Source organism: Chiloscyllium plagiosum, chromosome 3 (genome assembly GCF_004010195.1).
Source record: "Chiloscyllium plagiosum isolate BGI_BamShark_2017 chromosome 3, ASM401019v2, whole genome shotgun sequence".
In the NCBI taxonomy this organism is placed as follows: Eukaryota; Metazoa; Chordata; class Chondrichthyes; order Orectolobiformes; family Hemiscylliidae; genus Chiloscyllium; species Chiloscyllium plagiosum.
Genome location: NC_057712.1, coordinates 1,991,888 through 2,007,641, shown reverse-complemented (window position 1 = coordinate 2,007,641; position 15,754 = coordinate 1,991,888). Strand labels below are relative to the sequence as shown.

Below are 15,754 nucleotides of genomic sequence, written 5' to 3'. Positions count from 1 at the left end.
AAGAGAGAGAGAAAGAGAGAGAGAAAGAGAGAGAGAGAGAGAGAGAGAAAGAGAGAGAGAAAGAGAGAGAGAAAGAAAGAGAGAAAGAAAGAGAGAAAGAAAGAGAGAAAGAGAGAAAGAAAGAAAGAAAGAAAGAAAGAAAGAAAGAAAGAAAGTTGGGATAAATAGTATTTTTCAGGTTGGCAAACCATAAATGTTTGAGTAGTGCAGTGATCATTGATGGATATAGCTATTCACAAGCTTTATTAGTAACTTTGACAAAGGGCTACAGTGCATTTTGGTCAAAATTGCTGATGACACAGAGATCATTGGGAAAACAGGTTGTCAGGATGACACAAGGATGGAGTTTCATGACCAAGTTAGACAAATCAGGATAGGAAATGCTATGACTTGGCAGACTGCTGGGCATCTCTGTCTCAAAAATACCCAAAAAGGTATTAAATTCACATTGACAATCTTACAAGAGATGTGACCAATTCTGGGGCAGTCAATAGGGAGAGGGTGGCTGACTGCAGGACAATCTGGAAATGGTCTCAATGCTTTTTTTGCTCCATACATTGAATTAGACAGAGGACAGTGAACTCACTGAGTAATATAAGCAGCACTATCACACCTTACTTTGAAATAGCACCTTTATAGTAGTCAGCTCTTCACAAGCAAAACCTGAACAAAATCTTTAGGGCAGCTGACCAAATGCTTGATCAAGGAGGGAGCTTTTTACAAAATGACTTAAAAGGAGAATCAAGATACAGAAGGACATCAGGAGGAAATTGAAGATCACAGAATCCAGGCAGCTGAAGGCACAACTTCCAATGTTGGAACAATTAAAATTTCAAATACTCAACATGTCAGAATTTGAGGAGCAGGTCTACCTCTGTGAGCTACGGAGCTGGGGAGGTTATAAAGATGGGGAGAGGCATGGCCATGAACATGAAAGCAAAGTAAAATTGAGGTGTTGCTTAACCCGGTGTCAGTGTGGGATACTGAGCAAAAGGATGATAGGTGAACAGGACTCAGTGTGATTTAGGATACATTTGGACAACATTCAGTTTAGAGGGTAGAATATGTGAGGCTAGCCAGGAATACACTGGAATATTCAAGTCTGGAGGTAATGAAGGAATGGATGAGAGTTCAGCATCAGAATGTGAAACAAGGCGACAGTTACAAAATGGTGAAAGGTTTTCAACATTTTGGAAATTCACCAACAGGAACACCTGCTTATCCAATCACATGCAATTTCACAGATTGGAAGACACTGTGCGTCATAGTCACCTGCCAAAGTCACCTAGTGGCAATCAATGGTGCCCACAATTCTGTAAGAGCTTACACTGAGTTACACCATATATACATATGTATACACATATGTATGTATTATATATATATACACATACACACACACACACACACATATACACAACACAGAAACTGGTCACTCAGTGAACTGGACAATGCTGGCATTTATGCCCACACCAATCTTTCCTTACCCCATTCAAACTCTATCTCTGTTTACTAACCTCACAGTTACCTTTGTGGGATCCCTGAATAAACTCAGCTGTCCTAGCACAGACAGCGCCGATGGCTTCTCTTTCATGGGAATGTAGTTCAAATTCCTGATCTTGGCCTGCGGGCTATATGCAGAATGTGAAAACTGTGATGACCTTTCTGCCATAGTCAAAGCTGTGGAGTTTGTTGGAAATTATAGGAGTAGCACCAGAGCTTTTCCAAAGCTTCATTATTGAATCACTAAGAAATCTTGGAAAATCCACCGAGAAGCTGGATGTGTACAGCTGGATTGTCCTGCTTGATGCATCTACCGTCATTTCTGAACTGAGACAGGTCTGCTGCTCTCCCTTGCTTCAAACCATTCAGACAGAAGTTAGAGTGATTTCACTCTTGATCGACTTCACTCCGACATGGACATAATTTTATTTATAACTGCTGATTAGGAAGATGAACCAGCAGCTTCCTACAACTCAGGTCATTTTTATTCCACCTCAACAAACAAAGTCTCCTAATACACCCCTTCCCTCTTTGGAAGGAACATCACTTCAATAACTATGGTGGCAATGGGGTAGTGACATTGTCACTAGACTAGTAATTCAGAGTCTCAGGTATTAGTCGAGGGACCTGAGTTAGAATTTTAATACAAAAATGCCTGCAATTAAAAGGCTAATAATGACCACAAAACTGTTGTCAATTTTTATAAAGAACCATCTGTTTCATTCATTTCATTTAGTGAAGGAGATCTGTTGCCTGTACCTCATGTGGCTTACATGTGACTCCAGACCCAGAGCACTGTCTTTGACTCTTACTTGCCCTCTGAAATGGCATAGAAAGCCACTTAGTTGTGCCAAACTGCTGAAAGATTTCTAAAACAAAAGGCAACAACAAAGAGTCCTGCCAAACCTTCAAAGTCCCCCTTGTTCACTTTTGGGTGGGGGGTGGGGGGAGAAGTGTTTAAATTGGGTGGAGGATGTTGTGGAACTTGAAAGGGTTCAAAACAGATTTACCAGGACATTGCCAAGGTTGGAGGATTTGAGCTACAGGGAGAGGATTAATAGGCTGGAGCTGCTTTCCCTGGAGCATCGGCGGCTGAGGGGTGACCTTATAGAGGTTTATAAAATCATAAAGGGCATGGATAGGATAAATAGACAAAGTCTTTTCCCTGGGTGGGGGCGTCCAGAACTAGAGGGCATAGGTTTAGGGTGAGAGAGAAAAATTTAAAAGGGACCTAAGGGGCAACTTTTTCATGCTGAGGGTGATACGTGTATGGAATGAGCTGCCAGAAGCTGGTACAATGACAGCATTTTGATTAGATCCCCTACGGTGTGGAAACAGGCCCTTCAGTCCAACCAGTCCACATTGACCCTCCAAAGAGTAACCCACCCTGACCCATTTCCCTCTGACTAACGCACCTAACACTATGGGCAATTTAGCTTGGCCAATTCACTGACCTGCACATCTTTGGACTGTGAGAGGAATTTAAAAGGCATCTGGATGGGTATATGAATAGGAAAGGTTGAGAGGGATATGGGCCAAGTGCTGGCAGGTGGGACTAGATTGGGTTGGGATATCTGGTCGGCATGGACAGGTTGGACCGAAGGGTCTGTTTCCGAGCTGTACATCTCTATGACTCTGTGACAGATGTGCAAGAAATGATGGCCAGCCAGCAAAGCCTACAGCCCACGAGAGAATAAACAAAATCCCTTTTGATTCCTTCTTGCCATCCTAAAAATATGTAAAAATATTTATTATCCTTTCTTTCATGATGCTGACTGTATTATTCATAGCATTGATTATGGGCAGTAACTGACTGAATGAACTGGAGGCACACATGAAGATAGCTGCTACGTTGCTTGATCTCCAGTCTCAATGATTCCCTAAAAATAGAACTGTGACCAGTTTTACCCTCATTTGATTTAAAAAATTTACGATCAAGTCTCTCTAAATCTTGCTTTATTTCAATACCCTGAACCGCTGATCACAGTTATAATCTCTAAAATAACCGCTGATCACAGTTATAATCTAAAATTTCTATTTACTTTTGCTGTTTTCCCCCAAATTAAATTTCCATGAATAATTTCCTCACAAACAAATTAAATAAGTTATTGTACAATATTTGAAATCTCTTGGTATATCATCTTTCAACAATTACACTATTTCCTTTTCCAGCTGCTGCTGCATCAACTATATTCAGAGAAAGATTTGACGTTCTTCTACTGCTCCCGAGTATCTTCATCTCATTTTCTGACATCTGAGCTAGAAGCAGCGACCTCTGATTTTTGGACTTATTGCCCACAGTCTTCCTTTGTTCTCCACTGTAATCACCTTTTATCTTCAGCAATATGATTTTATTATGCTCCGTATAGAGTTTCCAAGCATTGTCTACTTTCATGTTATACTGTTACCTTTTACTAAAATCGATCTTCTAAATTTGAAAGGTTCAATTGTAGACACATTTCCTTTCATTCTAAACCAAATATAAAAATGTTGTGATTACTCGTGCCAAGATGTTCCTTGAATCTGAGATGTTCTAGTATTTCCAGGTCACTCATGATTAGGTCCCATTGCAAACTTTTCTCATTTGGGTTCATTGGTCAATTGTCTTAAGTAACAATTCAGTATAATGACCAGGATTATGTTTGTACTCCTACTGTATCCTTTGGAAAGTTCCAAACTATCTCTGGTATACTGACATCAACAATAAAAACCCTGCATAAATGTTTCTACCCCCGAATATACAATAAAATATCACGGTCAGTTTCCCTCTCCTAATTTTTTGTATTTTTTCATAACTTTCCTGCTTCATCTGCAGCGAGATTGGATCAAACTTGATTGTCCTAGGTCTCTGATCCCTTCTAGTTTGAAGGTTTAATCGTCATTAAAGAGGTTTTGCTCCTGTACATTTACCCAGTATGTACCATGATTGAGCCAGCTCTTTATGATGGTCCACGATATCTCATTATTGTTCTCCAGAAACGGATTCTTGTTCACCCATTTTATTCAAACAAATCTAATAATTCACATACACAATTAGAAGTAATCATCTCAGACAGTGTTTATTAATTTGACCATTATTTCCTTGTCTTTTCACATACCTTTTGGTTTTACACACTTAACTCCTGTGGTTGTACATGCTCCTTCACCTTATAGCTCCCTATAACAGTATCACTTCTCCCAACATCACTCTACACTCCATACTTCTTTTTAATCAATAGCTGCTTTGGGTGCCTTCCCTTCCTACTTGTTAGTTTCAATTCTTCCAAACTATTATCTATCTTCTCTGTAAGGAAGTAAAACCGGCATCCATCTGTTATAGTGAAGCAAATCTGAGCTACATAGCATGTTTCTGTCCTGCAAGTTGTGAAGGTGCTCTATGAGCTGAAAATGTGTTGCTGGAAAAGCACAGCAGGTCAGGCAGCATCCAAGGAGCAGGAGAATCGATGTTTTGGGCATGAGCCCTTCTTCAGGAAATTATTCAGGGCTCATGCCCGAAACGTCGATTCTCCTGGTCCTCGGATGCGGCCTGACCTCCTGCGCTTTTCCAGCAACACATTTTTCAGCTCTGATCTCCAGCATCTGCAGTCCTCACTTTCTCCTCAAAGGTGCTCTATGAGTCTGAAACATCCTCCTCCAAACTATTCTGAGATTACTAACTAGGGTTTTGCACTACAGTCCAGAAATTAACAAACTTTATTTTTCAAGGCATTTATTCTACTTCCTCTGATGTGAATGATTATGATAATGTACCAACATTTTTTGAAGACTTTCTTGCTTTTCAGAGATCTTCCACCAACTTGGTTATATCTCTACCTTATCACCTTATTAAGGCAATGCATCTTTCAGGACCCCTGATTACATTGGCATATTAGAGACCCTGAATATCTTTGGGGTAATGCAAGAACTTCAATATGTCTCCTCAGGATTCTTGCTGCCAATTCAAAATTTGTGGGATCAGGGTGAAGAACCAGGATTGAAATCGCATCACAAAACCTAGAGCAAAGCTGTCAATAACAATGAATTCTCCTTACAAAACGGGCAGGTTTAAAAATGAAGAAGGAAAATCTCATGCCCAAATTATTATATATCAATCCCATTTTAGATGGGGTGGCATGGTGGCTCAGTGGTTAGCACTGCTGCCTCACAGCACCAGGGACCTGGGTTCGATTCCAGCCTCGGGCAACTGTCTGTGTGGAGTTTGCACATTCTCCCAGTGTCTGAGTGGGTTTCCTCCGGGTGCTCCGGTTTCCTCCCACAGGTCAGGTGAATTGGCAATGCTAAATTGCCCGTTATGTTAGGTGCGTTAGTCAGAGGGAAATGGGACTGGGTGGATTGCTCTTTGGAGGGTCGGTGTGAACTTGTTGGGTTGAAGGGCCTGTTTCCACACTGTAGGGAATCTAATCTAATCTAATCGAGATGGTCAGGTGGACTTGACATGCAAACGTTGGCCAGGGGACACACCTGATCAATTCATGCCATTGCTACATTGGGCAAAAAGGAGGGCCTGGTGTATAAGAATATAATTTTATATAAGTATTGTATGCAAAATTGAAAAGGAAACTATTTCAGGGAAATGACAAGTGGGGACAGATTGGCCTCTTAACGCTCTGTAAAACTCTAAGTCTCTCTGAGCAAGGCACTGGAATTAATCGTAAACCTCTTTCAAATAATGGAAAACACATGGCAGCAAAAGTCCCTCTTTCTGTAAGAATCTGTGATATGTGGTTCAGTTACACTATTAACTCCAGGAATAAATGACTCCAATCACACTGCTTTTATTTAAAATGCCAGGTGCAGAGTTTCACAGTAATTATTCATATAAAATGCTGAGCTAAATACCACCTTCAATTAATGAAATATTGCAAGTTTCTGATACTTTTATTATATTTATATTCACCTATATCCTTCCCAAGAATCCCCAGAAAAAACTCATCATTTTTCCATGCACTAAAATCAAACCCTGAACAACATAAGATTGAGTCAAACTTACTGCCTGCTTCTGTTCCTCGTCCTACACAAGTCAGCATTTGGAAAAGGAAAGAGAGAAAGAGAGATAGATTATTAGACATGAGATAGATATCTGCAGTTGTGAAAGGTAAAGAAGAGTATTAGAAAAAATAAATTGCTGGAAAAACTCAGCAAGTCAGGCAGAATCTGTGGAGCAAAAGCAGATGCTGCCAGACCTGCTGAGTTTTTCCAACAATTTCTGTTTTTGTTTCCTGTATCTGCAGTTCTTTGTTTTATTATATAGAAGGGTATTCAATTGGACTTTGTACTTGGCACAGGCCGACATACAAGGCAACTACATAATTCTTATTCATTAAGCCAGTCAGGGGTATCACTTCGACATCCTTCTGGAACTTTTCTTTCAGCTTTAACATGCTCTGTTATGCCCATCCCTGTCCTCACACAACCTCTTACCCTAACCACCTGCCACCAAAGCTCCAAGTAGTAACCACAAATTGCTCAGTATAATTATAGGACTTGGACCAAGCATCCAGTTTTTCTTCCAATCAACTGCTGAGCTACCTTGATGCAACTGCAAGTAGATAACACAAGAAGTGTCTAAACATATAGTTATCTGCTCCTTTCTTTCCATGTGAACAAATGTGCAGCCACAAACAGATCCAGGACCACAGTCCTCTAACAGGAGTGTTCTTACATCCTCATGTGACTGTTAGCTCAATAAAAATCATTTTGATGTACGTGTTTATACCCAAAAGTCAAAACCAGATTCATATTTCAGAAAAAAAGTCACCGATATATAAAGATGAAAGAAGGAATACTAACCCCTCAATGAGCAATTATTGAAAAGTCGATTTTAAATCCTTAAGAACCACAGATAACAGGAGAGCCTCAAAGCACACTCCAAATGTTATCAGAACATGAACCTACAGTCTGTAAACAATATTGGAACACTCCTCACAAATATTTGTGTGTTATTTAAGACAAAATTATTTTTCTCTTGAGGACAACAGAAGGTTTTCGCATAACATAGGATTTCCTTCCTGCCACTTCTTCGATGGTATGCAAAACAGTTACACTGAGGATGTGAAAATACACTAAATGCTGTTAGGCACTATCTATGGAAAGGAAGATTATGTTACACATCGATAACCACTTCGGCACATTAAACTGAAATTTCAACCCTTTTTCTGCTGAGTTTGCGGTATTTTCTGTTTTGATTTTAGATTTCTAGCATTCCCAGTGTTTTACCCAGATTTACTGTGGGGTTTAGATTTTTAGATTAGATTAGATTACTTTACAGTGTGGAAACAGGCCCTTCGGCCCAACAAGTCCACACCGACCCGCCGAAGCGCAAACCACCCATACCCCAACATTTACCACTTACCTAACACTATGGGGAATTTAGCATGGCCAATTCACCTGACCTGCACATCTTTGGACTGTGGGAGGAAACCGGAGCACCCGGAGGAAACCCACGCAGACACGGGGAGAACGTGCAAACTCCACACAGTCAGTCGTCTGAGGCAGGAATTGAACCCGGGTCTCTGGCGCTGTGAGGCAGCAGTGCTAACCACTCCGCCACCGTGCCGCCCACAAACTGGGATATACAGGTAGGTCTGATTCACACCATCTTATTTTCATTACCGTATACACTCGTGTAAAAGTCCATCTCCTGTAAAAGTTGACCTCTTAATTATGGCCAAAACATCTTGTATTTTCCATATATCACATGTAAAAGTTGACCTTACTATATTACATTATAATCTTCAAGGAGAAAGTGAGGACTGCAGATGCTGGAGATCAGAGCTGAAAATGTGTTGCTGGAAAAGCGCAGAGGTCAGGCAGCATCCAAGGAACAGGAGAATCGACGTTTCGGGCATAAGCCTGAAGAAGGGCTTATGCCCGAAACGTCGATTCTCCTGTTCCTTGGATGCTGCCTGACCTGCTGCGCTTTTCCAGCAACACATTTTCAGCTATATTACATTATAAACCTCTTACAAAGGAAACTGCATGTTCCCATTAACCCACTTAAATAAAATTACATTCATTCATTCATACTAGTAATTCTAATCACCCTTTGTTTACTACATTCATTCATAACTACTTATCAGACTTGGTTTACTACACAGCACGTTTTGATTGATTCATTCATTTATTCAGACCGTTACTAAGACTATCGGTACTAATCACACTTTGTTCACTCTACATCCAAATGTTAATATCGTTAAAAAGTTAATCATTTTAATTATACCATTATATCTGAATAAAAGTGAGATAGATTAGCTACATACTGGTAGATCTTCAATTCTTTGACAAATTTGTTAATGTTGTTGAGGTTCATAAATGGGAGGGAAACAGAAGAATTTGGCGGCAAAGTTTAAGGCACTTACACATTCAGAATTTAATAAATGTTTCATTTTAAGTGTGCCATTATACCAGACCATGACCACATGGAACAGTGTGATTCTGCAGGATTTCAATGAATCTTTGACATGTTAAACTTTCTTACTGGTTTGTATGAATAAAATTTCCTCCTAGTAATTCATTCTTGTTTCTCTTACTTTTATCCGGTAATTACCTTTACCATAACTCATTGTGTTTTTCTTCTTTACCTGGGATTAGTTGTGCGATCAAATTGACTTCTGCTAATAATACGGTATTTTGAACTGCAGCATGAATTTCAGCCCCTCAAAACTTGTGCCCACGTATTAGCCGACTTTATAAATTGAACCTTTAAAAATAGTCTAAAAGAATTTGACTTTTACACAAATATATGGTAGTTTTTTCTTAATGAACTGAAGCATGACTTCAGCCAATGGTGAAATTGATAACTTCACTTCCTGACGGCCAAGTGTCATGAAATCGGGAAATATTTCAGGTTTTATTCCTGATAGTTACTGATTTGGCCTATACCAGCTGAGGCTGTAGTTTATCAATGAAAACTGCCCTCAATCATCACAGACTAAAGGAGCATACCTCAGGCAGGGATGCTTTATGTTTTTTTGGCAATGATCTCACCTTTGACTCAGAAAACAGTGGGTTCAAGTTGTATTCTAGAAACTTCTTCACCTAACACAGTGATACTCTCATGTTGCCCTGTGGGGACACTACACTACCACAAGTGCTGTCAGACGTGATTGTAAACTGAGGTCCTATCTGCCCCTTGCTGCAAATAAAGATCCCATGGCATTATCCCAGACAAGTACAGTGCAGTTCTCCCCAGTATTTGGTCAATACTCAGCCACCATACTTGTTTTGCTGATCACCTACATATAAATGAGGTGTAGGAATAGGTCAGTCAGTAACTTTGTGGCTGAACTCTTCTGAAACAACTGGAATAAATACCATTTCAAATGAACGGAATTCAAAACCTGACTGCACTTGACACTCTGTCACATTCCTTATCCTAGTGAATAAATTGACTTCCCTTGCTTATCTCGCAGACAGCAAAATAAAATGTATTTGAAATTATGAGACACAGTTCATAACCTTATTTAGTAAACTGGGATTTGGATGGGAGAAACCAGAGCGAGTGATCAAATTAATCTGATACAGGAAGCTAATTTGCCGGTGTTGGAAATGGCATTTTGAACTAGCAAGCTGATCTGCAATGTGCTCAGGTTTAACATGTGAAAGTAATTCTGAAAACAACATATTTAAAAAAGGTTGGCTTGCCAGATGATCAACACCAGAAGATCAACACCAGAAGATCAACACCAGAAGAGACAGCAAGAGACTGATAAATTTGTGAAAATCATCTATCATTTGGTGATGGGTGTTCCTGTAAATGTCACTGTACTTTATTTGATCAAATGATGAGTCAAAACAGAAACACTGCTTTGCTTTCTCAGTTTATTTCTAAAAAAATACTTCCGATGAATTTTTGCACTCTGACACACAACAATACTAAAGGTTAATGAAAACCATATTGGGCAAGAGGAAATCTATTTTTCAGCAACGATATCCAAGATATCATCAATGATTTACAAGAAAAAGCTCATAAGTTTACAATGTTATTGACTCAAAGTAGAAAATAAATTGAATAACTTGCTAATTCTCAAATGCTATTTTGTTATAAATCTGTGGCATAAAAATTAATTATGGATAACTTTATACAAATTCATGCTCCAGGCATAAAGCTTTGTGTACTGGGAGTAGTGACTGGGAATATGGGGGGGGAACTGAAATTCTGCTAGATCCTTTAACTTCACAAATTTCACTTACCCTCAGGATTCCCAATTGGTGCACAAGACTCTGCAGAAGTATCAGTTTGTAAACCTTAGCTTCAGATCAAATACTGAAGAAGAAAAACTGTGGAATGGAGTCAAGAAGACCAATACCATCTCCCAGCTTTGATTCCTTTCTGTGCAGAATGTAACCCTAACCATTTACATAAATGATTTGGATGTGAACATAGAGGTATGGTTAGTAAGTTTGCAGATGACACCAAAATTGGAGGTGTAGTAGACAGTGAAGAAGATTATCTGAGACTACAACTGGACCTTGATCAGATGGACCAATGGGCTGAAGAGTGGCAGATGGAATTTAATTTAGATAAATGTGATGTGCTGTATTTTGGAAAAGCAAATCAAGGCAGGACTTATACACTTAATGATAAGGTCCTAGGGAGTGTTGCTGAACAAAGAGACCTTGGAGTGCAAGTTCATAGCTCCTTGAAAGTGGAGTCGCAGGTAGATAGGATAGTGAGGAAGGATTTGGTACCCTTTCCTTTACTGGTCATTGCATTGAGTACAGGAGTTGGGAGGTCATGTTGTGGCTGTACAGAACATTGGTTAAGCCACTTTTGGACAATTCTATGCAAACTTGGTCTCCTTTCTATAGGAAGGATGTTGTGAAACTTGAAAAGTTCAGAAAAGATTTACAAGGATGTTGCCAGGGTTGGAAGATTTGAGCTATAGGAAGAGGCTGAACAGGCTGGGGCTGTTTTCTCTGGAGCATCGGAGGTTGAGGGGTGACCTTATAGAGGTTTATAAAATCATGAGGGGCATGGATAGGATAAATAGACAAGGTGTTTTCTCTAGGGTAGGAGAGTCCAAAACTAGAGAGCATAGGTTTGAGGTGAGGGGGAAAAGATTTAAAAGGGGCCTAAGTGATAATGTTTTCACACAGAAGGTGGTGTGTGTGTATGGAATGAGCTGCCAGAGGAAGTGGTGGGGGCTGGTACAATTACAGCATTTAAAAGGCATCTGGATGGGTACATGAATAAGAAGGGTTTGGAGGGATATGGGCCGAATGCTGGCAAATGGGACTAGATTAGTATCGGATATCTGGTCAGCACGGTTTTGTTGGACCGAAGGGTCTGTATCCATGCTCTATGACTCTATATCTCTTGGATTGTTGCTTAGTGATGGGGTGTGGCCACACTGATTGTGGAAATGAGGTATGATTCATTCTTCTCATCACTTTCAGTGACCTATGCTGCAAATTCTGTGTGAACTATGATAATGATGAAGGAAGGTTGAGTGTGATGAGATATTTCCCCCCAGTCTGAGGTTCACACCTGAAAAATGGCTGATAGGTTGGTGTTGGGAGCACTGCTGAGTAATAACCATTGGCTTCAGGAGAACACTGGAACAAAAGTAGGGCATTCAGCCTTGAGATTCTTTGGCACCATTTCATATTAAGGTAGCTCAAACTCTTCAATGCCTTTTACTTTTATGAGCTTTTCTGCCATTGGTAATCCATTTATCACATCACATATTAGATTCAAGCATTTTCCCTCCTGCAGATATATGACTGATAGGTCTGTACTTCCCTGTCTTTTTTCCCCTTGTTCCTTTTTAAAAGTGGTAGGATGAGATTGCAAGTTTCCAATCTCCAGGAATCATTGCAGAATATACTGAATTTTGAAAGATGATTACTAGAGCATCAACCAGCTCTCTCAACATTCTGGGATGCAGATCATCAGGTCCTGGGAACTTATCTTTCAGCCCCCATTAAGTTGAGAACAGGGCTATATAAATATAAGGACATATAAATAACTACAATCTGCAATTGTTACTTTCTCATCAACAGCATACATTTTTGGCTTAGTACATCCTATTTCACGGCAATTCTATATGAATAGGGTGTAGTCAATCAAAAGGAAGACTTTATTTTTGAAACACTAGAAAATATAATGAAGATAATTGGATTGTCTAGCATGCTATATTTATATTCTTGGCAAAATACAAAACTAGACTTCAATTGAATAAATTATACATGGGTTCTCAACACTAAGTCGGCAATCTCATTCATACCTGACACAGGATGCACAAAGGGTAAGTTGATCAGAATGCTACAATAAGGGAGGTTCCTCTGAGGTTGTTGAGGAGTATTAGTCAATAATTAACCATGACCAGGGAATTGGTGCAGCTAGGATGGTGCAAAGGTGCAAAGTCTTGAATTTTCATCATTTACACCATACACTTCAAGCAACTAAAATGCCACCTCTAAACAGATAAATATGTGAATTTTTGTTGAAGACACATTCAAGTGATTTAAATAGCATCAATTTCTTGATAGCAGTGAAGCTGTCAGATTTTGAAGCAAAACTCTAGAAGGATTACTATTGGGGAGCTAACTGCATTCCAACCTCACCATCCAAGTGCCTTCAGGCACTTGAACACATTGATTTCCTGAATCACATATATTGCTGAAATTTAAATGTATACGTACCTTAGTGAAATGGATGTACAAACATTCATGAGCAAGATTGCTCACAGAACATATCCAACAATTTAAAATGGAAAGCTACATCCATATTTGTTGATGGTAAGTTGCCTGGGACATCTAAGAAATGACACATTGTTTTGCTAATAGTTTAGCCCGGACCCAGAAAATATAAATGAGGAGAAATGTCTCATAACATCACAGGATTTCAAGGTTCGACATTCATCTTAATACATGTGTCACATATAAATCAATAATGAGCAGGGAGGTAAACTACCAACCAGACTCTGAAACTTCATTTTTGTTTTCCAGTTGACTTTCCTGAAGCTGGTGTAACTAATCACACCCAACTTTGTAATCCGCTTTACCAGGTGGAGGAGAATTCAGTGGTCATTAACGTTGCTCAAATAATATTTTTCATTGTTTAATCTATCTTTACACAGGAAGTGATCTTGACATCAGTGCCGAATGTGTCCAAGACAGCAAATAACTTTAACAATGCTATGTTTACCACAATATCGTAACACTGTTGAATCATTGGTAACAAGATGAATTTCGATTAATTTGAAAAAATAATTCTAATTTGCAACAAAAATTTTTAACCTCACAGTCTGTACTGTTTTCCTGATCCAATTTAAGAATTGCAGCTGAGAAATGTAGCAGGGAAGGATGCAGATAAAGTGAGTGTTTCATCAATAGAAGGACTAAACTGTGACAGAGGTGGTGATGTTTCAGAGATAGAAGCAGGCAGCCTTGGGTGATAGAGAGAGTATAGTGATGAGAAATTTACCACTGGTTCAAACAGGATGTCGAATAGTGAACAGTCTTGATTCAGTGACCAAAGAGCAAGACAAAATTAATGGAGGCTAATGAAACTGGTTCTGATCTTTCCAATGTTTAACAAGAGAAAACAGTCCCTCATTTAATTACTTCCCTATCACTTTCAGCTGAAATGGAAGCACCATTGGAAAGTTCCCAATGATTACAATCTTTATCATTAACATCTGATCAGTCCTTTAATGGGATTACTGGTGTAAACAGGGAACTGCGACAAATGGCTCACCTTATGATTCCCCAACATCTCTCTGCCACATGAAAGACTCAAGTAAGGAGTACGATGGAATAGCCACCATCTGCAGAAGCAACCTCATTCAAGAAAGCGCAGGTCATCCACAATAGATGGTGGTCATTGCTCCACAGCCTCACCCAGCTCTGTGCATTTTACAGCTGGGATCTTGGCTTGAGAAGGAGGGCAATAGTAAGCTCATGTGAATACTATTATGTCTAATTTCCCGGGCAAACAATGTTCATGACTGTTTTTTTGAGTGTACAGGTGATGCCTTTAAATTGCCAATCCCTTTAAATGTCCATATGGAGCTGTGCAAGTACAGTCATATAAATAGTCTGACTTCCGTACAACAATATCCAGGGGTTGCCACGTGGCCTGGAGGAAACATTGCCTCTGAATCATAGTCCATTGAAACTTGAACAAGTATTGTTATTCTATCCATGCTAACAGATCAAAATCTCTTCCCCTTCTTCTTAAGCAGGTGCTCCGGATCAAGGAAGGAATTGTTCTGCTCTGTAGGTCCTAAGGACACTGAATTCACACACCAGGTTGGTAGGCAGGCAGGCAGGCAATGCTTGCTAAATCTAGGATTGGATGCTCAAATTTTCAGAATCTCCTTCCGCTGTTTGCACTTGTCCCCCATCTGGACCTGCTGGAGTCACGTGAAACTGTTGCAGATGTTTGTTCTCCAATTGGTCAATCTTCAGCAAGAGATTCCCATCAGTCATTGGGGAGGTACCATGTCATCAGGATTTGAGGACGTCCTTGAAGTGATTCTCTCCTCTGGTGATAACTGCTTAAAGCAGCTTGGAATGGGAGAGCTTGTTGTGGGAGTACTGTGTCAGGCATATGGATGATGTGGCCTACTCAACTCAGCTCCATGATTTAACCTGTTCTTCAATGGAGACCCAAGCGGGGATGCTGATATTGGAGTACCAATTCTGCTGTTAAATTGGCAGGGTTTTTACAGATGAACCATGTCGGACATTTGGTCAAGATTTAAGGTCTGTACTCTCCTTGTCCATTTCTCTGGCACATACAGGACTATAGGTTAAGGTGACTGTTCTGTATACCATGTGCTTGGTGCTAAGTTGAGGAATTTGTCATCAGGCACTCTTTTTCTCAGAAGTTTGTGCTGGCACACTGAAGGCAATGTTAAATTTCAGTCATGATTTGGAGGTGCCGGTGTTGGACTGGGGTGTACAAAGCTAAAAGTCACACAACACCAGGTTATAGTCCAGTGGGTTTAATTGGAAGCACACTAGCTTTCGGAGTGACGCTCCTTCATCAGGTGATAGTGGAGGGCTCGATCATAACACAGAATTTATAGCAAAGATTTACAGTGTGATGTAACTGAAATTATACATTGAAAAATTGATTGTCTGTTAAGCCTTTCATCTGTTAGAATACAGTGATAGTTTCACTTCTTTCATGTGTAAATCACAAAATCTTTTTTTCTATAAATTCTGTGTGTTAGGATTGAGCCCTCCACTATCACCTGATGAAGGAGCGTCGCTCCGAAAGCTAGTGTGCTTCCAATTAAAC

General features: G+C 39.8%; 1 protein-coding gene across 11 annotated transcripts in view; it reads right to left on the bottom strand.

Moving 5' to 3' along the window:
• The window catches only part of dtnba (dystrobrevin, beta a), a 373,718-nt gene that overhangs the window by 117,223 nt on the left and 240,741 nt on the right, over window positions 1-15,754 (bottom strand). For 8 of the 11 annotated variants that reach the window (XM_043675957.1, XM_043675963.1, XM_043676010.1 and 5 more), the window contains one exon: window positions 6,491-6,511. The exons of the other annotated variants lie outside the window; for them this stretch is intronic. In XM_043675957.1, the coding sequence (XP_043531892.1) occupies window positions 6,491-6,511 (21 nt within the window). The remainder of the gene's footprint in view (window positions 1-6,490; window positions 6,512-15,754) is intronic. 11 annotated transcript variants of the gene reach the window in all.